The following is a 24,619-nucleotide window of genomic DNA, read 5'->3' as shown; positions in this document are numbered from 1 at the left end:
AAAGAAATCACGAAATGAAACGAAATGGCCGGGTTCAAATATTTCCCGTGTGCACCCCTACCTGGCAGCGTGTTTTTTGGTGCCTCGGTCACATCGAAGGGAAGCGGACACAAAGAATACCTTCGCTATTAGAGCCGAGTATAATTAGCGTTCAGTAAACCGAGGCAGAGGAAAACCAAATTTACCTAGCCAAGGACCAGAGAGCCTGTAGCAGATGGGGCTCGAGTTCACATCCCTCGGTTTTTTTTTGCCTGCGTCTCAGTTTAACGATCTAACTCCTAAGTAAAATCTTCTTCCTAAGAGAAATTGAAAAGGTTTGACTTTTTTAATCTATTACATCTTTGGCCCGGCGGTGTCGTCCTGCTCCTTTGGAATCCCATTCGGTTATCTATTGGGCTACGGCGCCATGAGCTTAAATTTGCAATTTCCAAGTGATTTCAGTACTGCTTTATGGTGTAACCCCCCCCATCACCCTCCCCCCAAGCTATTGCAATGGCAGTCGTTGGCCAGGGTCCACAGACCGCAGATCTCTATAGAACCCTGTGCACTCTGAGCCCAGCCACTAGGTGTCGCTGTTGAGAGGTTCCATGGCATGGGCTCCTTTGCCCGTGCCATGGAAGATCTGACCTGAGAATCAAACCCAAGTACTTCTCACTGCAGCCTGCTGCCCCGACACCCAGCAATCAGACCGGTCCTAATTCTGGTTTCAGAGGAGGCCCTAGGGGTGGTGGTGGTGGTGGGTGAGGGTGGCAGGGAGTCTCAGTCATGGCACAATGGCAACTTCTGGCAGCCAGGCTCAAGGCAAACATTTACTGGGGTTCCACGGTGGCCCATGGTCAAGGACCTTCGGTGGGGATGCCTGGGCTGGACAGAAGGGGAGAGAAGATTAAAACTGGGGAGGGAGAAAACCCTAGGTAGCTGAGTCATGAAGACAATTCGTGCTCGGCAGGGACCAGTTCCGATTAGCCTGAACATGCAAAGGGGCAGGTGGAAGCTAAAACGCAAAATAATGAGGCAGACAAACAGCGGTGTATATACAAAAAGGTCACCCAGCGGATGTCGTACCTTTATAAACGGAGTCACTTTTTGATAAAGAACCCCGAGTCCCTTATTGCACATCTACACCAAAAATCCCGGAAACAGCTGCTGTTTCAAGCAGAATCTCCCTGCCTCAGGGGGTACTCACCTGATGAACAGGTGAGGTCAGTTGACCCCATGTTGAGCGTTTCTTCATTAAGATAAGTAACCCCCCCCCCCGAGACAGGGATATTCCCGACACAGCAGCTGAATTGTCGGGGTATTTCAGCATGGTTGGTGCTTTTGTGGGGACTTATTTTGCAGTACGCTATAAGCTTTTATGTTGAAATCTTCATATATATTTGATAACTAGTTTTATCTGCATTATCAAAATTTCCCCCAAAAAAAAAAAAAGATTGTTTTCTTTCCAAGTGAAATTAGATTATGGGTGGATGACAGCGGTCCGGGCTGCCTCTCTATTTGTAGAAGTGTCTAGCACTAATTCCAGCTTGTTGGCCACCCTTGTCTGTGACTCACTGATCTAGGTGATCGCCACTTATACTTTACATTTATTAAAATCTATGAATCGCTTGACACTAAAAACAGGTCTAGGCGATGTACAAGGGAACAATCATAAAATTCAATAATAAAACAAAATAGCATAAAACACTAAAACCTAATACTTGACAATAAATCTAAAATTAAAACGTAGTAAAACAATCAATTAAGAAAATAATAAGAACCTATATTAATAAATAATAATACAATGCAAACTTAAAAATAGGCAAATTTAAACTCGAAGGAAAGAGAGCTTGGCTCTCTTCTGTCTGAGTTAACTTTTGATGTACCGTAATATTTATGCATAGGTTAACCTGCATGGAGCGGCAGTTACTAACCAAAGCAACTTACCGGGCAGGCTGGATTGACCATTTGGGTCTTTATCTGCCATCATTTACTATATTAACAATACGGGTCATGGAGGTAAAAAGTGAGTCCTCTTGCAGGAGGTAAAGACATTGCAGTAGCCAGGCCCACCCACATCATGGACTATCAAACTTGGCGACACAAGTCCTACCCCTAATCCCTCTAAAACTGGCACCTCCCTGTACGGAATAATGCGCACCTTAAATCTCGGAGCTACAATTCTTCCAAACAGAACGACGAGACCTAAGGGAAACAGAAAACTTCTTTCAGTAGGCAGTTGGGTAATTTACGCCTCTCTCCTGTTCCCCTCCCCTCTCTCTCTTTTCCATCCGTCAGAAAACACCAGCTGAATCTGAAGCACTTGACACAAAAACTGTCAGGACCAGAATATGCTGTGAAAAAACAATTTGCACAAGAATGCTCAATAATTACTTCTGCTTCTTCCAGGAAAATGCTTAGAAAATAATTAGGTTTCGAGATGAACGCATTCATGGGATAACAAAGCGGACGCCGAGTCATCACTTACAAGGCACAGCTGAATACCCAAAGCCCCCTGTGGTTAGACAAATCGCGGAATTCGTGCTGTGTTCTGCTCAAACCATAAAGCGTGCGGGTGATCGTGAGAGCCCGACACCTTGCCACGGCGCCATTTTGCCACTCTAGGTTGCCTTGTGTACGTTTCTTAAAGCCCCAGGTCTTGGTATGAAGGGGGAAGCCTTACCCATGCAGATGGATCCACCCCCCCCCCCGTGATTCCCACGTCCTCCAGCCTGCTCGCGTTCCCTTTTCTGCTACTGCAGAGTGAAAGTGGAGCACGATGGTCTAAAGCTGTGTTCTTCTTGTCCATGTCATCAGAAGGATCATGGACACACAGCCGAGTGCTCCATTTTTACTACACAGGATCAAAGGAGGGTGTAAAACGATCCTAATTAGAAAACGGAGAATGCAGAAGGCTTAAGGCAGTCTTACAAAAAAAACGCAGAACTGCCGTCATGTTCTGAGCTTCTACGGGTGACTGCCTTATGGAGCAGATATTAAGCCACGATATTAAGTCGGAGGAACCACAGAAAAGCAGTGTGTGTTCTGCTTGTCTGTAAACTTTTGTGGCTCTTCAAGACTTAACGTCAGCTCCAGGGCTGGCATTAATTTTTGAGGGTAAAAATGTGTGCGTACTAGCTAACAGCCTCATCAGCACGGTATTTACATGTGATGAGCGCTATTGACTACGCGCTGGTTTGGACATACTAATCCCTTTATCGCATAAGGGGTTACGGATGAGCGTCCAAAAGCGGGTTAAACCTGTGCACTAGCCTAAGTGGCTAACTAACCTCCCAAGTTGAAAGTTGTCCGCCCACCTCTCAGGGCAGGTAAAAGTACCTGTGAACTTTCACCACCTGCATGCTGGTAGCAGGGGGTGTTTAGGTCGGTGCGAGGAAACAGCGTGCACACGTGTGGATTTTCAAAATGTACGCATGGTGTTTTGCCCACGAAAAGATGTGCTGGTCCCATATGGTGCTTCAGTTTTGTGAACAGGTGTGGAGTAGATGGGAGGGTGGGGGAGGAGTCGTCACATAAATAAATACATTAATAAATAAACCAAATTCAGTACATGAAGGAGCATAAGAAGTGCCAGGCGGGGTCAGACCAAAGGTCCATTGAGCCCAGCATCCTGTCGCCAACCATGGCCAATCCAGTTCTTTAGGAAGCACCAAGATTAGATCCCGTTGCTTGCTGCTCACTCCCCAAGACCCACCTGGCTTATAATTGTTTCTGGATTTTTCCTCCAGATCTCGTCCAACCGTCTTAAAACCCGCCACGTCCTCCGGCAACGAATTCCACAGCTCAATTGTGCGTTAAGTACTTTCTCCAATTCGTTTTAAATCTGCTGCCTGCTAGTTTCATGGAGTGTCCCCGAGTCCTAGTGTTATCTGAAAGGGTAAAACTGCTCCCCATTTACTCCTGATTTTATAAACCTCTATCATGTCCCCCCTCAGCCGTCTCTTCTCCAAGCTGAACAGCCCTAACCTCTTCAGCCTTTCCTCATAGGGGAGCTGTTCCTTCCCCTTTATCATTTTGGTTGCCCTTCTCTGTACCTTCTCCATCGCAATTATATCTTTTTTGAGATGCGGCGACCAGAATTGTACACAGTATTCAAGGTGCGGTCTCACCATGGAGCGATACAGAGGCATTATGACACTTTCTGTTTTATTCACCATTCCCTTCCTAATAATTCCTAACGTTCTGTTTGCTTTTCTGACCGCTGCAGCACGCTGAGCCGACGATTTCAATGTATTGCCCATCCTTCCAAGATCCTTTCCCTGGGCGCTTACTCCTAGTTCAGAACAAAGCATTGCATACCTAGGGTTTGAAATATATTTCCCTGTGGTGTTTCATTTTGCACTTGTCCACATTAAATTTCATGTACCATTTAGATTAGGAAGACGAAAAAAAAAAAAAAAAGTAGTCAAGGCAACCACATTAACGTACTAAAAGCCTCAGGCCTCATGGCGTATGGGGGTCTTTTACAGTGCTGGGGGGGGGGGGGGGGAGGGGAAGATTTTCTGACCCTCGAGAGGAAAATTTCCTATTGAAATCTAAAGAAGAGAAAGGAACGGCGAGATGGTGTCGGTTGCTATCTTTCGTCTTCCCTCACCCTCGGGGACAGGATGCACAAAGCTTGCCTGCCCGGGAATGCCAGAAGGCCCGATCCGTGGGCAGAGGCAGGCGAGAGGAGCGGACTGCGTTGGTGCAGCTGAAGGCTGTGCAGACTTAAGCTTCCCTCTTTCGCCTAAAGGTCTCCTTTTCTTTTCCTGCCCTCGTGTAGAAATTTTACAAACCGTGGGGCAGGAAAGGGAATGTGCATGCGCTGTTATCATGGTCACTTCCCCCCCCCCCCCCAGCCCCCGCCTCACTTGCTCATGTCGACATGGGTGCCTGCACGGGGGGGGGGGGGGGGGGGGGTTCCCACGGATCTGCCTGGATTCGGAGCGACCGGGAGCGACCAAACCCCGAAGATTTCCGAAAACCTTCGCACACGCTGATTCCCTGTTTTTGAGGAACGAAATAAACTGAAACAAAAGCGAGGCAGAGATCTTAACCAATTTAAGTAGCAGCTGAATTATGCAAACAACACTTTTTTTTTGTGCTGGTATTTCTGTTTCAAGCTACGCTGCTGTGAATGGGAGAAGCAGCAGCAGCATCTGAAGGAAGTATCCGAGGTCTGGCACGTGGGTGGCAGATAATTTATGTGCGATTTCTGGTGCCGACAGCTTCTGAAGACCAACTGTGATCTATCCGGAGCTGAGCTGCTAGCAGCGGGCGCCATCAAATTAGGCCTCCCCCCCCCCGGTCGCTAGAACAGATGGGCCCTGCTGGTGGCCACCCACCTCCCGTGGCACCTCATTCCTCCAGGCCTCTCAGAAACTCTTCAGCCGTCACTAGGAGCAGGCTGGAGGTTGGGGGGGGCCGAGGGAGGTGACTGCTAGGTCAGTTACTTCCATATTAAAAGAGTAAGGGGGTGGGAGCTGGGGTAGACAAGGTTTGAGGACACGTGAGAAGAACAAACATCTTAAATAAATAAAAAAAACTCAGCACGGTTTAAGCCGATCCCTGACTAAGGAGGGTCGGGATATCTGGAGGTTCACACGTCTTGGTCATCCTTTTTTTTTTTTTTTTTTTTTAATCTTTAGCACGTTCATGAGGTGAGAAGTCCAAAGCAGAGGTTTCTGTCCACGCTGCTAAGGCTTACATCCCATCAGCCGGTCATAGCGTGGGAGACTGCTCGCAAGAAACCTTCTCCTCAGCCGGGACACGGTTTTTTTCTTCTTCCTCCTTTGAACCGTTCCATCTTGGGCCTGTGAGCATATTCGATGTCCCCCCCCCCCCCCCCTCACTCCTTGAGTTCGCACTCAACACCCCCCCCCCTTCTTTCCCATGTCTAGCCAGCAGCGCCAGTGGGGCTGCTGCTGCTGCCCGAATATCTGTGCAGCCTGCCAGACAGGTCCAGCCTGCCCTTCCCCACTAGGACTTCTAAGCTCATGAGGCCCTTGCAGCCCGCCGGACAGGTCCAGCGGCGTGGGTGCCTGCGTTCCTAACGGGGGCGCGTAACATTTTATATCACTCGCTTGCCGTTCTCATTCTGGCAGCCCCCACGCTCTCTCTGTTGAATCATGCGAGGAAGGGCATTTTAAGTGCGTCACCAGCTGCGCTTCTGCTCTCCCTCCCTCCTTTTGCAACTAAGGATCCTCTGTGCTTATCCCCCCCCCCCCCCATGTCCTCTTGGAATCTGCCTCCGTTCGCTGCTCTTGGAAAATGCTCCACGCTTCCGCCAACCCCTTTTCAGCCAAAAAAAAAACCAACCCCAAACTACTTCCTGATGTCGTGCGCCTGAAATATTTTGTTTTCACGGGAAGGGCGGTGGATGCCCGGAACGCCTCCTGGGGCGGAGCGGCGGGGGCCCGAGACAGCAGCAGACTTTGAGAGGGCATGGGGTAAGCACAGAAGATCCTTGGGGCTGTGAGAGAGTGAAGAGGCACCAGAGGCGAGACCTGGCAACGCGTGTTCAGGGCAGGGATTTTTCAAACAGGTCCGGCTGCGTTAAAACACACTCTGATGCAGCCGGATGGGGTGGGGGGGGGGGGGGGGGCTGCCTATAAACAGTCCCCCACCCCCTTCAATGTGGCTAAAAATACAGATCTTGCCTAGGCCGGGAAGGGACGGTAATCTCTGCACTTAACTTTACCAAGGGCGCTCTGCACCTGCTGTGAGTATTTCTGGTACCCATGGGTTCGCGGAAGGCTTGGTGACAGCTAGGCAGCTACACAGGCTTATGTGGGCGCCATCCGAGCAGACTGGGAACGAAGAAAAAGTAAGGAGAACTCCTCCCTGGTGACTAAAGAGCACTTCTATAACGTGAAACAATTAGTGAGCGGATTATCTGTCAGCGTGCCTGTAACTTACCTATTGCAAGGTGCCAGGATGCGGGATGGCGGCTAGGCCACCACGCAATAAATAAATAATATTCTAAACACAGCAGGGTGACTAACGGCACTGCTTGACCGCTGGGAACGGCTCGGTGGCAATGGTACTGGTCACAGGCAACCACAGTGCAGAGAGATAAGCAGATGCCAGGTGGGTGTTCCAGAGCAGGACCTGAGGGGCCTTCTGCATCAGACAGGAAACCCTTCCGTGGGTAAGACCTGCACAGCCCACTGATGACCTCGCCACACTGCCTGCCCTGAATTCTCAGAGGCAGACCTCACGGGGGACGTTTCCCTTGCAGGTCCGCAGGGACCTGAAATCTGTGCACAGCCTCCTCTCGAAACTTCCGCCCAAGTGTCTGAAGCGCCCACTGGTTGGGTTAAGACTCCATCCTCCCCTACACTTAGTCAGGAAGGTGCCGGCGTGTTGTGGTGCCGCATGGGTTCCCACCGCAGACCCCCCCCCAATGAGCCTGGAAGGAGTGTCTGTCGTGGAAGGAAAGGGTCACTCGGCCCCCATATTACTGGAACTTCAGACCGCAAGAAGCAGTGATCAAACTGTCGTGGGCAATCCAACAAACAGCACCCATCTATTCCCGCAGCAGAAGCAGCACATAAGAACCTGACGAGCACAAACCCAGAGAAGAAAGGCCGGGGGTGTGCATGTTAAGAGGCACAAACAGCTTTCTGACTCAGCTGCAAACACCCACCCTCGTGCTAGTGCTGGAATCAACAATCCACGTTAGTCATGTACCCAATCTGTTTAGCAAGACAAACAAAATTCAGACGCTGCTTTTTCTGCAGGCCGGTTCCCTTGAGGAGAGGCGAAGGAAAATGCAACCGTTGGTAGCCGTGTGGAGGAGGACACAAAAGGTTCGGTAGCTCAAAAAAGAAAGAAACGCACGTTAACTTTTGTTATGTAAACTTAACAACTGGCATTAGCACCGTCCTGCATAGTTAGGGGGCGAGCAACAGCTGAAAGTTATAAGAAAAGGTCTGGGAAGCAAAATGTGCAAACAGACATTTGTGCAAAGTGCATTGTGGCACTGCTGCCCAATCCCTATGGTTAAATCCATGTCCAGGATATGGAGGGCAGGTCTTCTCAACCTGCACAGCGCCAGACGCAGGGGGTTCCCCCCGAGCCCAGATGGGGTACAGGCTCCCACCTCTTAAAATCTTAAACCTGAATAATAAACCCAGTGGGGAAAATCCTAACTATGCAGGGAGTGGACTGCTTAAGGACCACCAAAAAAGCAGGGTTTGCCTGGCTCCTCCGACTGGGCCTGAAAAACAACTTCAGCTAAATTTTCAGCAAACCCAAAGGGAGCCGCTCTCACGGCCATTTCAGACCCCCTCAAAGTTCATCCAGGCCTTAATGGTGACATAACCGAAGGGTCCATCCCACAGACGAATGGCCCAGCAGTCTGTCTGAGCTTGTGTTGCCCAATCCTTAAATCTGGCCCTTAGACCTTAAACTCTTCAAGCAGCTGATGTACGATGGACAGTGCTGCATATGCCGATGGGTTCCCAAATAGAAATGTTAAGAGCAGCAGCGACCTGTAGAGCTTTCGCTCCAGAAATGCAACCAAATCTCTGAAATCCCGAGCCCAGCCGGGAGAACCAACATTTGATGACGATAAAAGTTTACGGTAGAATGCTCATATCCAACTTTTGCTTGCGGGCCCGTAGATCGATTTGCCGAAGCTTAACCACTCTCTCCCCCTCCCAGGTTCTGCTGCTCTCCTCCTCCTCCACCAGCGCTTTCAGGTCTGGGTTTACGATTCTCTGTACCGGACGTGCCGGGCTGTGCTACAATTCACCACACCATCTATACTCAATCGCCAGCAAATCAGAGCGCGCTAATCGGGCGACAAAACGGTTTTGCAAGACTGAATCATCAAAGAGTGAATCAGCTAAAACATACCACAAAAAAACTCACCTGCCTTTACAAGCCTCGCCTTAGCCCTTCTGAATTTTTAAAATCCTGAATTACACATTTTCACTTTAAAGAAAAAAAAAATGAGCAAGTCCACAAAAGGCGAAGCTGCTTACCATTGGTGCACCTCGATGGCCAAATACGGCAGGTCTCGCTGTCAAATCCTTCTTCTCCATTATACAGGGGGAGGAGATGGTTAAGGGGACCAGATAAAGTGCGACTAGGACGGTCAAGTACGCAACGAATATACAAATCTGAAAAACTGCAAAACAAAACAAGAGCTTTGTAAGATACTGCAACTCAGGTCAGGCTGCCAGAGGCGGGATATTGGGTTTTTAAACGAAAGTAAACATGAGCCGAATCAGACCGGGGTGGCCATGGACACGCGGGCGTCTGCGGCTACGGTGGGCGCAAGAACGCCAATTTATCAGTGCGGCAGCCAACGTAAAACTTGCTAAGTCACAGGGGCATCAGACTCCGTCTAGTTTATCCCACTACGTGCCTATGGAAAAAGCAGGGTTCGTTACCTGATAACTACACACGCACAGTGCCAGGATACGTTACCCACCCTCAAGAAAAGACTATACGGAGGAGCGGTCTATGGAGATGGTTAAGAGACCAAGGCAACAGTGCGGGTATCATTCAGGTGCCGTATGGGAACAGAGCAAAAGCTATGCAAAGGATTTAGGAACACGTAAAGAAAACAAAACATAAAAACAACTACAACTTCATTGTAATTTGCCAGGAAAATGACGATTCAAAATAGGAATGCCCTTCCTTTGCTGAGTATGTTCAATCACTCGTTTGCAGGGGGACATTTTGCATGGCAGTAACTCATTCGTTGATTATTATTTCCCCAGAAAAAGGTAGGGACCCATTAGATCTTGGGTCCTACAGACCTGCATCTTTGATCGCTGCGGACATAACGTGGCAATTTTAAAAGGAGTTACAGGTGAAAACATAACATACTATTGTAACAATTTTCAAAAGCCATTTACGTGCGTGACGTGCACTCGCACGTGAATATCCTATGGACAATTCAATGGCACATACTGGAGCAATTTTCAAAAGGCAACGTACAAGGGTAAAGTCCATTTACACTCGTAAACCCCATTTTTAAGCACGTAAATGCTTTTTGAAAATCAGGCCCCGAGATTTTAGCTGTAATTACGGCCAAGTAGTTAAATGGAATTCTTCACACAGACCAAACTGGCTTTATGAGAGGTAGACAGATTTTAGGTTTTATAATGGGGCTTGCCAGATCGCTTTTTTTTTTTTGTTTTTTTTAAATGGGAATGGATTTCTAGAGCTTATAGATAACTGTAACTCAGATTTAGTGACCTCTAAGGCTCTACTTGGTTCACTTCTTAGTCTGATTCATGATGGGGATTCTGCGCTTCCAAAAGCTTTGAAACAATGCCAGCTGCTCAGACCTGTATTATTAGCTTGCGGTATTTCTGTAAATGGTGGCAGGGACTACTACTGTTTTGGATTTTATGATTTTGGTTGTTAATGCAAATTTCCCTTCTGGATGCCAAGGTGGAATAAGAACATAAGAAATTGCCATACTGGGTTAGACCAAGGGTCCATCAAGCCCAGCTTCCTGTTTTCAACACTAAGTAGATCCCATGTTACTGATGCCAGTCATAGCAGTGACTGTTCTTTAAGTCAACTTGATCAACAGCAGTTAATGGACTTATCCAAGCCTTTTTTTAAACCCAGCTAAACTAAATGCACTAACCACATGCTCTGGTAACAAATTCCAGAGCTTAATTGTACATTGAGTGAAAAATAATTTTCTCCGATTAGTTTTAAATGTGCTACTTTCTAACTTCATTTAATTCCCTCTAGTTCTTCTATTATCCGAAAGAGTAAATAACAGATTCACATTTACCCATTCTAGACCTCTCATAATTTTATAGACCTCTATCATATCCCCCCAAGCTGAACAGCCCTAACCTCTTCAGCCTTTCCTCATAGGGGAGTTGTTCCATTCCCCTTATCATTTTGGTAGCCCTTCTCTGTACCTTCTCCATCGCAATTATATCTTTTTTGAGATGCGGTGACCAGAATTGTACACAGTATTCAAGGTGCGGTCTCACCATGGAGCGATACAGAGGCATTATGACATTTTCCGTTTTATTAACCATTCCCTTCCTAATAATTCCTATCATTCCATTTGCTTTTTTGACTGCTGCAGCACACTGAGCCGACGATTTTAAAGTATTATCCACTATGATGCCTAGATCTTTTTCCTGGGTAGTAGCTCCTAATATGGAACCTAACATCGTGTAACTACAGCAAAGGTTATTTTTCCCTATAATGCAACACCTTGCACTTATCCACATTAAATTTCATCTGCAATTTGGATGCCCAATCTTCCAGTCTCACAAGGTCCTCCTATAATTTATCACAATCCACTTGTGATTTAACTACTCTAAATAATTTTGTATCATCTGCAAATTTGATTACCTCACTCATCTGATTCCTTTCCAGATCATTTATAAATATATTGAAAAGCACCGGTCCAAGTACAGATCCCTGAGGCACTCCACTGTTTACCTTTTCCACTGAGAAAATTGACCATTTAATCCTTCTCTCTGTTTCCTGTCTTTTAACCAGTTTGTAATCCACGAAAGGACATCGCCTCCTATCCCATAACTTTTTAGTTTTCTTAGAAGCCTCTCATGAGGGCCTTTGTCAAACGCCTTCTGAAAATCCAAATACACTATATCTACCGGTTCACCTTTATCCACATGTTTATTAACCCCTTCAAAAAAATGAAGCAGATTTGTTAGGCAAGACTTCCCTTGGGTAAAGCCATGCTGACTGTGACCCATTAAACCATGTCTTTCTATATGCTCTGTGATTTCGATTTTTAGAATAGTTTCCACTATTTTTCTCGGCACTGAAGTCAGGCTCATTGGTCTATAGTTACCTGGATCGCCCCTGGTGCCTTTTTTAAATATTGGGGTTACATTGGCCACCCTCCAGTCTTCAGGTACAAGGGATGATTATAATGATAGGTTACAAATTTTAACTAATAGATCAGAAATTTCATTTTTTAGTTCCTTTAGTATCCTAGGATGCATACCATCCGGTCCAGGAGATTTGCTACTCTTTAGGTTTGTCAATCTGGCCTACTTCTTCCAGGTTCACAGTGATTTGGTTCAGATCATGTGACTCATCACCCTTGAAAACCATCTCCGGAACCGGTATCTCCCCAACATCCTCTTGGTAAACACAGAAGCAAAGAATTAATTTAGTCTTTCTGCAATGGCCTTATCTTCCCCTAAGAGCCCATTTAACTCCTCGGTTATATAACAGTCCAATCTACTCCCTTGCAGGTTTCTTGCTTCAGATATATTTTAAAAAATGTTTATTATGTTTTTGCCTCTACTGCCAACTTTATTTCAAATTCTCTCTTCGCCTGTCTTATCAATGTTTTACACTTGACAATGCTTGTGCTATTTTCCTATTTTCTTCTGATGGATCCTTCTTCCAATTTTTCAAGGATTTTTTTTGGCTAAATAGCCTCTTTCACCTCACCTTTTAACCATGACGGTAATCGTTTTGCCTTCCTTCCACCTTTCTTAATGCATGGAATACATCTGGACTGTGCTTCTAAGATGGTATTTTTAAACAATGTCCATGCCTGTTGTACACTTTTAAACTTTGCAGCTGCTCCTTGCAGTTTTTTTTTCTATTTTCCACATTTTACCAAAGTTTCCCTTTTGAAAATTTAGTGTTAAGAGCTGTAGATTTACATATTCTCCCCCTTCCAGTTATTAGTTCACATTTGATCATGTTATGATCACTATTGCCAAGTGGCCCCACCACCGCTACCTCTCTCACCAAATCCACTAAGAATTAAATCTAAAATAGCTCCCTCTCTTGTTGGTTCCTGAACCAATTGCCCCATGAAGCAATCATTTATTACATCCAGGAACTTTATGTCTCTAGCAAGTCCTGATGTTACATTTACCCAGTCAATATTGGCGTACCTGAAATATTTGAGGTGTGGTGTATGGAGGAATATTGGACATTTCATCATTATACAGTAGAGATCCTGTCCCTCTCTTTTCTATTTTCATGCAAATTTATAGGCCAGAACTGGGTCACCTATTTCTAGGACCTTACTTCCTTCTGACTCTCTTTCAGGGAATATTAGCATGCCATAGGCACCAGGGTAAATACATTGTCATAAGCTGTGTTGGTTGAGTGTCAGCCCTTGTTAGCAGGTTTAACTTTTTATTGTTCCACTCTTCAGGGGTGTGGGTCCTCTTCTACGGACAGGATGCACTATTTCGAAAATATCGGGAAACTCTTTCTAGATGCTAAATATCAAAAAATGCAATTCCAGCTTTTACATCGCTCTCCTACTGATGCTGTTCAAGCTTGTAATCTGGGTATTTCCTCCTCTGATATGTAGGAAATGTCAGTTTGGGCAAGGCACTCTCATCCAAGCTTTGGTCCTTTTCAGAAGATGTTTTATCTGCTGTTCGCAAAGTTAACAAATCTTCATCTTTCCTTTGATGGGGAACAGATTTTGATTTCAAAACATTTTGTTGTCTTTAACTAAAGTATATAAGAAATCTGTCTATGTTGCCATTCTAATGGCACATTCGTGTAGTTTCAAATTTTGAGCTGAAAACGATGCTCCTCTATCCCCTTCTGTGGCGTCAGTCCATGTCAGACTGGATGCAACTGGAGAGAACGGAAGGTTGATATTCAAAAGCCAGACCTCAAAATGTGTCCGTATAAATGGCAAATGTGGCATATTCAGCCACTTATCCGTCTAAATTACAGCCAGATAAGTAGTTATCCGGCTGTAATTTAGCTGAATAAAAAAGGGGCTAGCGATGTCAGAAGCGGACGCACCAGGCATTGAAAAGGCAATTTAAGGTACGGGGGTGGAGTGGGAGGATAGGGTTGTAGGCCCCTGCAGAAACAAATGTTTTTATTAAATAAAAAGCCAGAACCTGGATTTGGGGGATGGGGGGATGGGATGCGCTGACAACCGATCCCTGGCCCTGTTTTTTGTTAAATCAAGATGTGGCTATGAGGAAGTGGTGCCAGGATATTTCCACTTTTCATGGGAGGGAGGAGAGGGTATCTGGTTTGGGCCTGTAGGCCTGCAATCAGGTTTTGTTTTGTTTTTTTTATTAAGTCAAGCGTCACTTAAGCAGCTAACTGTAGTCAAATAACTTTACACATAACCAACCATACTGCAAAGAATATCCGGTTAGGTTTAAAGTGATCCGGCTACCATTAGCCGGAGATATTCAGTGGGACGTGTATCCCACTTAATACCCAGGTGAAGTTATCTGGCTAACCTTAGCTGGATAACTTGCCCACTAAACAGCCTTTGGATGGCCTTTTTATACAGAGATTGGTAGCTAAAAATAGTTTACGAGCTTGGTAGACCCTTGGCACTTTACTACTGATATCAGTTGTGGATCATTTACCACTTTTAGGCTACTCACTCTGGTGGGTTTAATCCTATGGCTTATTCTGTGAATGAACGAGTGAATGAACGGTTGCCCTGTGTTAAACTAATGCTGCGGCATTACCCTATTTTTATTATTGGAAATTATGGGATGTGTTGCTTGCCATGGGTTCCTTTATAGCTGTATCATCTTGCTGCCTTGTAAATTTTCGGGTGATCCTTGGCTATACAAAGTTGTGATTTTTTTTCCCCTTAATTTGTTGGATATTTTACATTCTATACATAAGTAATATTATAACAACAACAAAAATATATAAATAAATAAATAAATAAATAAATATATGTGTGTATATGTGTGAATGCACTGATACATTGTTTCATGCATATCATGGCTTTCTGGTGAGCCCTGCAGCCCTCGCCTGTGCATCCCTCTATCATCAGAGAACAGTGTGAGGGCCTGGGGTAAGACCATAAGAAGTGCCCATACTCACAAGCCTTCTCCGATCGTGCAAACTGCGCAGCAATCAGCCAGGAGAGCATGGTGACTGCAACTAAGGCTCCTATGTGCAGAAAAGGAGCTGTGGCCTGAAAGAAAGAATTATTATTATTATCAGAAAGGGAACTGAAAGCTGCAGTATGAAAATATTTCATCAAGGATAAAAAACTTTTTTTTTTTTTTTTTTTTTTTTTTTTTAGAACTGTTGAAGGGTTGGTAGAGAAGGAATTTAAACATTGCTAATAAAATATATGTGCAGCAGCCATGATATGCAAATGAAGCAAAAACAAGCCAGGCCCGTAAGTGAGCTGCTGCTGGGCCTGTCTTCCCAGCTCGGCTGCTGTGCTGGCAGAACCAAACGACAGGGGCACCATCACAGCCCAAAAGCTTAAACTACTTTGAAGTCAATATTCAAAAGGATCTGACCAAGTCAGTCCCAGACTTAGCCGGACACACCTGGGGTTTAAATACATACCCTGCGATGACTAAGGCCAAAGCAAAGTTATCCAGCTAACTCCAAGCCCATCTTCAGAGGTAACTGGATAATTCTTCTAGGACTGTCTCAGCGCTGCGTGGCTGCGTGGAGCCGGATTCAAAATATAGCCGGGTAAGCGGCTGTAAAATAAAACCTATAAATAAAAACTTCCACCCACTCCAAAAACCACTGTAAAATAAGCATGGGCACCACATCCACTCCCCTCCCCAAAACCACAAAAGGAAAAAAAAATAAATTTTAAAAAACATTCACAGGCCTGTCCTGCCCAGGGTCCCATTCTTTACAGCCATCTGCAATCTGTTTCCAACCCTTCCCACCCCCGCCGAAACCTCCGCCATGAGCGCAGAAGGGTCTTACGCTCCCCAGCGTCGGTTCGGACAGCAACACCGGAAAGCGCACGACGACGCTGCTGTCCAGGCAGGGACCCCCCGTCACGCTCCCAGCTGGGGCTTCATGGGGGGGGGGGGGAGAGATCTGAAGAGAGGCTGCGGATGGGTGAGGAGAGCGGGACAGAAGAGGCAAGACAGGCTCGTGATTTTCAAGAAAATATTGGGAGAAGAGGAGGTGGCCTCACCACTGCATTCTTTTTTTTTTAGATAATTTTGTGCATCGGAGGAAGAGAAATCGTGCACCAGGTCCTCGCTTATTTTAAAGCGTCTTCTGGGGGCGAGACAATGGGGGGGGGGGGCCTGAAAGTCCCAAAGCTTTAATGTTTTAAGTTTCGTTCTGCAGCAGGTTAACGGGATACATTTTGAATGCAGCTTGTTCAGCAGCAAGTTGTCCGGCAAATTTCAAAGCCAGCTCTGCAGGTATACAAAGCGTCTTTACCCGCAAGAATCGGCCGTCTGAAAGCAACCCACACTCCAGCCGGCTAAAATCCACGTGCCACGCTGAGAGGAGGCGTTCCCAGGGGGAGGGGGCAGGCTTAGCTGGGAGGAGGAGGAAGTGCCACGCGCGTTGCTAAACCTCCGCGCCCGCTTTGCCAGCAAAACTCTGCCTGCGCGCAAAAAAAAACAGGAGCAACAGTCCACGTGTACACTTTGCATCCGACGCAAATTCAGAAGGGTGCAAAGTCTGCCAGGTTTAAAAAAACGCACCGATGCGGGGCATTTTGGAAATGGATCCCTTCGTTAAAAAGGTTAGGAAAGCAGTTGTTAGGCTGAAAACTCTCCTTGCCTGCTGCTGGCAGCGTCCTCCCCAGAGCATCGCGCGCTCTCTCATTTAATTCAGCTACGATCGGGCGATATTTGCCTTCCATCCGCCATGCCGGCCAACGCCCCCAGGGCCGGCTGAACGCGTGGCTCTTAACGCACCCCGAGATCTTGCTTGGATGAAAGGTATTATTGAAAATCCAACTGTTAGGCGGAACGATTAAGACACAGCACAGTACACAGAGGCAGGACACTTACTTGGAACGAAATAAAAATGACATTCCATTCGTCTTCCCACAGTTGCTCTATAGAAGTTACAGCTACTATAGTAGCTACCAAGGTCACTGCCAATCCAAGCTGGAGAAAGAAAAGCAGCAAAGACTTTAGGAGGACAAGTGGAGGAAGGGGACGGACAGAGTTTGGATTTGCCGGTTAACGGTCATGAACACCCCCCCCCCCCCCCCCCGCCTCAGTCGCACCAAGGCTGTGGGGAAACCCCTGCTTTACTAGCCAGAGAATTTCTATGTGGCAACATCAGGGCTGTTGGCTTGAGCAACAAAATTTGAGGGGGGGGGGGGGGGGAGCAGCAAAATCCGGCTAGTGCAAGGCCCAGAGGGGCTACTGAGCCACAGGATCACCGCCACCCACCGTAGAAGGAAGCACTGTGCTGGAGCCACGACCGCCGGTAGAAAGCAGCGCCGTGCTGGAGCTGCCACCCACAGGTAGGCTAGGGAAGGGGGTGCACCTGGGGCACCAAATACTCTTGCACCGTCCTTGGGCGAGGTGGCATTTCAGCGGGTAGATGGGCAAAAACGATTTCCACGCCAAGAAATGTCCTAGTGAAACAGAAGGGCCAGGTTCCTCCAGGTCAACCCAAGGTGGCCTTATATAAATGTGAACCAGTTGTCCAGATCCAAGATTCCTGGTGCAATAACTGGTTAGTCAATGCCTTCATGCTAGGATACAACTCACAGTCTGTATAATTGCTTCTATTACTGTATTTTTGGGGTTGTTTTTTTTTTTTTTTTTTGGAGGAGCCTGGTAGTTCTTCCTTTGTCTTCCAGCTCAACTGGAACCAGTGCTCGGATTCTGGTGCTGTGAGCCTTCATTCACAACTATTTTCCCCCTGTTTTGACAGTCTCCCCCCCCCCTCCAGTCTGGTCCTGAAGCCGGGAACCATGCACCAGAGATCCACCTGGAACCCTGTACCATGGACTCTAAATCCAACCACCAGGTGTCACCCTTAATGATCCCCATGACTCCCTCCCAACCCAGGGGGGGCTGGGAATGCCGCCTCCACAGGATCTCCAACGCCAGCTCACTTGGGGTGCAGAAAGGCCAAGTCCAACGGGCAGCAGTGCCGTGGGAGCCGCTGGCTTGGCCCTCCCTCTACCATCATACTGCACACAACATATAACTAGCAAAAAGCAAATGGCATTAAATCTTCAGCCAGCCTATTGGATACTCAGAATATCTTCAGCCAACTTACAGAATATTTTGACGACAACAATATTAAGAAAAAGACAGGCCATTTTACAGCTGCCAGGATTGCTGGTGTAGGATTCCTACAGGTAGAACTCTCAAGCCCAGGTCCTGAGTAATCTAAGTACAGTTTTTTTAAGTGAAAAGCTCACTAGGCTATCCTTGAGCAACAAAACAGATGAAGGGAACAGGTATGAGGCTATACAGCGCGAAGTCAAGACAAGGCGAGCACAAATGCTTATTGTCTAGACCAGGGGTGGCCAACTCCAGTCCTTGAGAGCCGCAGACAGGCCAGGTTTTCAGGATACCCACAATGAATATGCATGAGTTACATTTGCATACAATGGAGGCAGGGCATGCAAATCTCTCACATGCAATTTCACTGTGGAAATCCTGAAAACTCGGCCTGCTTGTAGCTCTCGAGGACCAGAACTGGCCACCCCTGATCTAGACAATAAAATTTTAGACCTAGATACTGTTGCTACGGAGAAATGAGAGCACCAGCTCATAAGAGAAAGGCCATCAAATGACTCCAGATGGCTTGCAGTCACCACCAACCTGAGCTAGATTTGAACCTCTGACCCCTAGTTACAAAACCCTAGCTCTTAGACCCTTTGGGGATAATTTTCAAAGACTTACTGGGCGGAGGGAACGGTTGTGAGAGTAAAAAAAAAAAGCAAGTAGCTCCTGCGCGTGCTAAGCGAATTTTCAAAAGGATGAGAATACACACGCAATGTCACTGCCACGCAGAAAAGAGTATGACTGGAGGGCAGGCTTTGGAATTACACACTCGTTTGCATGTTTTACGAAAGAGTGCGGGTGTACATCAAACATGCGGCATTGCATGCTTTTACTCCTGCTAATCAAGTCAGGGAAATTTAATCTTTTTATCTGCAGTTTTTGGGTGGCGGGTCTGGTGCGAGTAGTGGAGGGTGTGCGTCAACTGGTGCTTGAATCACACACACAAGTATTTTCATAAGCGATGTATGCGCATATATATCAGCCAACGTCATGAAATACCTGCCTGCATGGGGTTATTATGTGCCCATGTTACAATTATTTAATGCGTAAAGTGCATGCATGTACATTTATATAATGGATGTATAAAATCTGCGGATCCCTGCATTTAAAAAAAGGAGTACGGATACTGAAACGCATGCGCGCACTCTCGAGGCGGTGATAGGTGGTATTTTATTACCTGGGCAGCTCCTGCTTATGCCGCCCACTCTAATGCCTATATGAGCCGAGCAATGCACATTATTGAAAATTACCCTCTTTCAGTAAAATCTCAGATTATTATTGACTCGCAGAATACAAGAACCACCATAAGAAGCTGGACCAAATGGTCCACCGACCGCAGCGTCCTCTCTCTCTGGCAAACAGCAGCTGCATGGATGAACTGCGCAAAAAAAAAAGTCTAGGCAGGTGCAGACTTGTCCATCCCCCCCCGTCATATCCTCCCAGTTTCCAGCCCTTCATGGTGGAAGCATCCCTGAACCAGGGAAAACAGCATCCCCACCGAGGGGTGTGTTTAACAGCTTCCGATTAATCCATATTTCATAAACTTCTAATCCTTATTTTGATCCTGGTTTTCACCTACAGCAATGAGTTGCGCAAGTTAACAAAATGCTATTGGTACATACATATATATTTATTTTAAGTAACCAGGCACGGGAGAAAATATTTCGGATTTAAAGCTCTAGCACAACTGAAATAAAGGGACGAATGGAAAAACGTGCTTTTCGAAGGAAGTACTTTCCCTTTGAAAACTGACTCGGGGGGAAAAATATCCGCGGGGATCTGCATCCGCTTTACCTGCCCGGTAGCTTTTTTCCGTGAAAATAAATGCAGGCAGATCTGTAAATAATCTACTTGCGTTATTTCCTGCCCTCAAACTGGACACGCCCACCCCTATACTTTTCACTCAGCTAAAACCACGCACGTCACTGGTCCTCGCAGATACTTTTAGCGGGGGTAAAACCTGGGCCAGTTTATGCAGGTTAATCACTATTTATCTGGTTAAATGACTACTGAAAGTTATACTCATATTCTGAAAAGCAGTTTGGAGCTACCTGGCAGAAAAGGGAAAAAACAAACAAACCCCCAAACCCGATAGTCTCCCAGAGTAGAAAAAAACTATCCGCCACCCGGGCTGATATCATCAAATATCATCACCTGCCTTTTCCAAGAGCCCATGTCAATCTCCTCCAGCTAGCTAGAACCGCGCAAGAGGAGGAAGATAGCTGAATGGGTTTTACAAAAGAGAGGTCAAATTCTCATCAGCAGTTCAAGGAGCGCTAGTGTGCAGGGGAACACACAAGATACCCTTATGCTATCTTTAGAGCTGTCACAGGCTTCAGAGGCACAAAACCCACAAAAATCAGGGTTTTACATGCTTGAGAAACACATATATGGCAAGCGTTTAACTCCAGCTGTTTAGTGCTTTTAAGCTTCTGCAACCTTAAGTCGCCAGCCATGTGGGTGCAGCAGGTGCTTGAGCACCCTCAGTACTGAGCAAACTCCATCATGTCTGGGGAGGGGGAATTTGTGTTGCGTTTAGCACCCACCCAGAGGCAGGACAATGTTCACTAAACTTCACCCATCAGATGGAGAAACTTGGGCAGGTGAGGAGGGAGGTCAACTGCAATCCGGCAATTCACTCTAGTAAAAATGGCCTGAACCGGCTAAGGCTGTGGTCATTGCCAGAGGACGTGGTGAAAGCTATCAGTGTAGCTGCATTTAAAAAAAAAAAAAAAAAAAAAGGTTTGGACAAATTCCTGGAGGAAAAGTCCATTAACCATTAAGGTAGAGTTGCAGAAATCCACTGCTTATCCCTGGGATAAGCAACTTGGAATCTCTCTACCCCTTGGGATCCTGCCAGGTACTTGTGACCTGGATTGAAAACAGGATACTGGGTTTTGATGGACCTTTGGCACCAAGAGAGGCATCAATCCTAAGGCACCGTGAAGGGGGAATGAAGCAGAAAAGGTGATAGGAAAATTTGCAAGGTACCAATAAAGGGACAATGCAGCACAAAGACTGGCATCAACACACCAGGGCACCGTGAGAGGTGCAAAGCAGCCCCTCACAGTGCCAAGAACACTTCAAGTTGTAATCCGAGTATGACAGTGAGGCAGAGTGACAGCGAGAACGTCAAGGTGCAAAGTTTGTATATGGTGGCAGTGCCGAGTGGTGTCTCATCAGTGTGGCTTTGCTGGTAATTTGTGAGGTCTGCTTTATTAAGAAAGCATTTCCCATATTCTATAGCTGAACAGAGTCTTCTTGATTTTCTGATGTTGCATTAGTTCTCGTCCTGTTGAAACTTTTACCACATTCAGAACAGGTAAAGTCTCTCCTGTGGATCTTGTTTCCTGTTCCTAAATTTCTTCCATCGGAATGAGGGTTTTGGGGAGAGCAGACTCCAGTATAACTAACAAAGAACAAGGGTGGGAGAACTAGGCTGAGATTCTAGAGATGTGCAACAAATCAGAAAAGAGAAGGGGTGGGAAAAGAAACTTGTATTTTTTTTTCTTCTGGAGACAAAACACCCCAGTATAACTATCCAACAGGTAGGAGAACAAGGCTGAAATATAAGCAGCAACCACCAAGGAATAGCCAACACTCCCATGCTGATACATAATACACATGTAAGGCAGGCATATTAACAGCAAGACCTCCAAAGTGGTACATCTGGGCAGGCAAGTAGGCAGAGTGGTAGCAGCAAGAGCTCTAAGGTGGCTGAATCCTTTACAAGTTTCTTCAGGTTCAGCTGCTCAACCTGAAGACATTTTCTCTTTGTATGTCCAAGTTAAGACGAATCTAAAGGAATTTTTTGAAGAAAGATTTTAAAAGGTTTTTGAAAATTACTACAATATATGCTATGAATTGTCAACGTGGGTAAATAAGCTTTTGAAAATAGCTAAGATAATATGTTACATTTTCCTTTGAAAATTACCCTAAGTCATATAATGCCTCTCTGCCCCAAAACGCCTCTAAACTGCTACAGACTTAGCCAAATAAATCTCTAGCTGGCTAGATACTTATCCAGCTAAATTAAAAGTTGTTAACATGGTAAGATTTTCAAATCCTGACCTTTGTCCACCTAAGTGCCAAACTTAGCCAGACAAATGTACTAAATATGAATCCCCTAGTCAGATAATATTAAATTCACATACTCCAATAACAAGTTGAAAACAGCAGCAGAAACACAAAAGCTGCAGAGATATGAGGGACATTAAAATAAAAATTTAGACAGAGACCTCACAGCAATTCTACCTAAAACTTGGAAAGAACATTAGTACGGTTAAAACACCATCAACCAAAGCCAAAACAGAGCCCAACAGGGAAGCAGAATGTCTCCTAGCATACAGGACAATATGGAAAAGACAAACATCAAAACTATGGAATGGCCTAAAGTAACAAAAGAGCTGTAAACTGAAAGATCCCCAGTCTTGATGGAGTGTCCAACTTTTGGCTCAAATATTTAACACTTCTCCACCGGCAAACTGCAAAAATCAATCAATCAGATGGCCAGAATTATCATAAGGGCAAATAACACAAAGAATATGTCTCCTTCCAAAAGGAGACCCAAATAACATCCCCCTAAAATTACCGACCAATAATGATGCCTAGCGACAATCTACAGATAAAAAGATATGATCAATTAGATGTCAATAACATCATGGCAACAGAACAGAAGGGCAAGAAAAGAGAAGCATATGGGAACCAGAGACGAACTGATGCTGAATAAAGGCTGAAACTTAAGGAGAGCATGGACTGATTACACAAAATGTTTTGATTGCATCCCATAATCATGGAGAATAAGTTGCCTTAAATGTACAGAGCGAACCCTGGAATGATTGAGAACATCAAGTTTACCATGAAGATGTGTCAGACTACACTCTTTCAACATTAAGATCCAGTGAGGAATATTTTAGGGCGATTGCCTGTTTCGCCACTGAGTGCTCTAATTATCACTTTGGGCTATGGATCTAGCTTTAATTCTAGAGAAATGAATGATGCACAGTTAAAGAGCACACCCACTATTTGTAGGTGATTTGAAGCTTTACAGCTCCTATGATTGTTTTTAGAGGAACTCCTCCAGGTAGGGAAGAGCATCTCAGATGACTAAGGGGACCTTCCTTAAAATAAAAGTTAAGTAAGGCTGAAAACATCTGTCTGACTGAAGAATGTAATATAAAAGAACCTTAGCAGGAAGGTGTTTACAAATATCTAGGAACCAAAAATGATCCATCAATCCAGCATAGGTTACTGAGAAAAAAAAAATCAGCAAATAATACTATAGGAGACTGAAATAGATATTGAAAAGCACTTTAGCAGCACGGAAAAAGATACAAACTATCAATATGCAATCCCTGCTCTTTCCTACAGTTTTGGAAACGTAGATTGGCTCGATAAAGATCTCAAACAGTTTGATGTAAAAACAAGAAAAATGCTCCATGCCCATCAAGCAATCTAAAAGAGTTAGGTTATGCCAAGTTTGTACGTTTCTAGAGCTGAAGGAGTTAAGGGCCTTATAAAAATAGATTATATATAGAGAGTTATTATAGGCTTTTAAGCATACCTAATGCCATCAACAGATCCAAATTACTGTATATCGAAGTATTAAATTGAACAGCCAAAACTGGCCTTCGTCCTTAAACTTGGACAATCATTTCAACGAGCAGACGGAATGAGAATCTACCAGCACACAACGGGAAAGAAGCAACAGAATCTGCAAAACAGGAGATACAATTCTTTAAAGAATCATAGCAGCAAACAAAGAAAAGCAATTGGGAAAAGCAAAAAAAACAAAACTGTGGGAATCTTCTGCAGCCCCCTTTTCCCAAGCCGGATCCCACCACTATTCTAATGGCACATTCTGACCGACTGTAGGCTACTATGGGCCACTGTACACTAATTTTATTGTAACCTGCCTTGAGACCAATGTTGGGAAAAGATGGGATTATCAAAAAGGTCCATAACTAAATAACTTGAACCCGAGGATGAGAAACTGAGAACGGAGGCATAGGACTGGTTCACAGCAGAGAACAGCAAAATAGATAAAAGGACCTTCTGTACCAAGCACACATCTTGTCGCTGGGTGTCACAAGCTGATGTCAGAAGGTCTGCATAGAGAAAGCCATGATAAGGTGGCACAACTGATCCACCATGCAGTCGGTGTACTAGAAAAACACTGGGATTACGACCCTGAAAGAATTGTAGAGGATGAATTAAGTTGTGATCACCCGGGACTCTCCTATATCAACTGATAAAAAGCTTGATGCGAGAAAAGCAGACATTTATTTATTTATTTAAATTCTTTTACTATACCGATACTCAAGACGAGGTCTTATCGTACCGGTTTACAATATAACAGGGGAAACCAATTAACAGCTAAGTAGAAGGTAAAGTTACAAAAAACATTGTGGTAAAGGAGAAAAGCACAATAGAAGCGTCGGTACCAGGTGACTATTCTGTATCAAAGGATAACAATCAGAGACCAAGAAGATGTGGCAGATAGTTACAGAAATAGCCCCCATTGCATCGGGCCTCCCCCAGGTCAGATTGAAAAGAACCTCCAAGCGCATTTCGATGCATTGCCTGTACCTATATTGCATCCTATGAACTCCAGATGACGACTCTCTTTGGTACCATGCAAGCATTAAGAAGGGCATTGGCAGTAAACT

At 45.4% G+C, this 24,619-nt stretch overlaps 1 protein-coding gene across 3 annotated transcripts in view; it reads right to left on the bottom strand.

Annotated features, from left to right (window-relative positions):
• Nucleotides 1-24,619, bottom strand: part of GDPD5 (glycerophosphodiester phosphodiesterase domain containing 5) — a 424,914-nt gene that overhangs the window by 72,131 nt on the left and 328,164 nt on the right. For 2 of the 3 annotated variants that reach the window (XM_029602145.1, XM_029602143.1), the window contains exons 6-8: nucleotides 16,707-16,805; nucleotides 14,797-14,890; nucleotides 8,973-9,118 (exon numbers count right to left, since the gene is read on the bottom strand). In XM_029602145.1, the coding sequence (XP_029458005.1) occupies nucleotides 8,973-9,118; nucleotides 14,797-14,890; nucleotides 16,707-16,805 (339 nt within the window). The remainder of the gene's footprint in view (nucleotides 1-8,972; nucleotides 9,119-14,796; nucleotides 14,891-16,706; nucleotides 16,806-24,619) is intronic. The other variant, XM_029602144.1, reaches the window with a different exon arrangement.

Source organism: Rhinatrema bivittatum, chromosome 5, assembly GCF_901001135.1.
Source record: "Rhinatrema bivittatum chromosome 5, aRhiBiv1.1, whole genome shotgun sequence".
In the NCBI taxonomy this organism is placed as follows: Eukaryota; Metazoa; Chordata; class Amphibia; order Gymnophiona; family Rhinatrematidae; genus Rhinatrema; species Rhinatrema bivittatum.
Note: the sequence above shows the minus strand (reverse complement) of the source record. Positions and strands in the feature narration are given on the sequence as shown.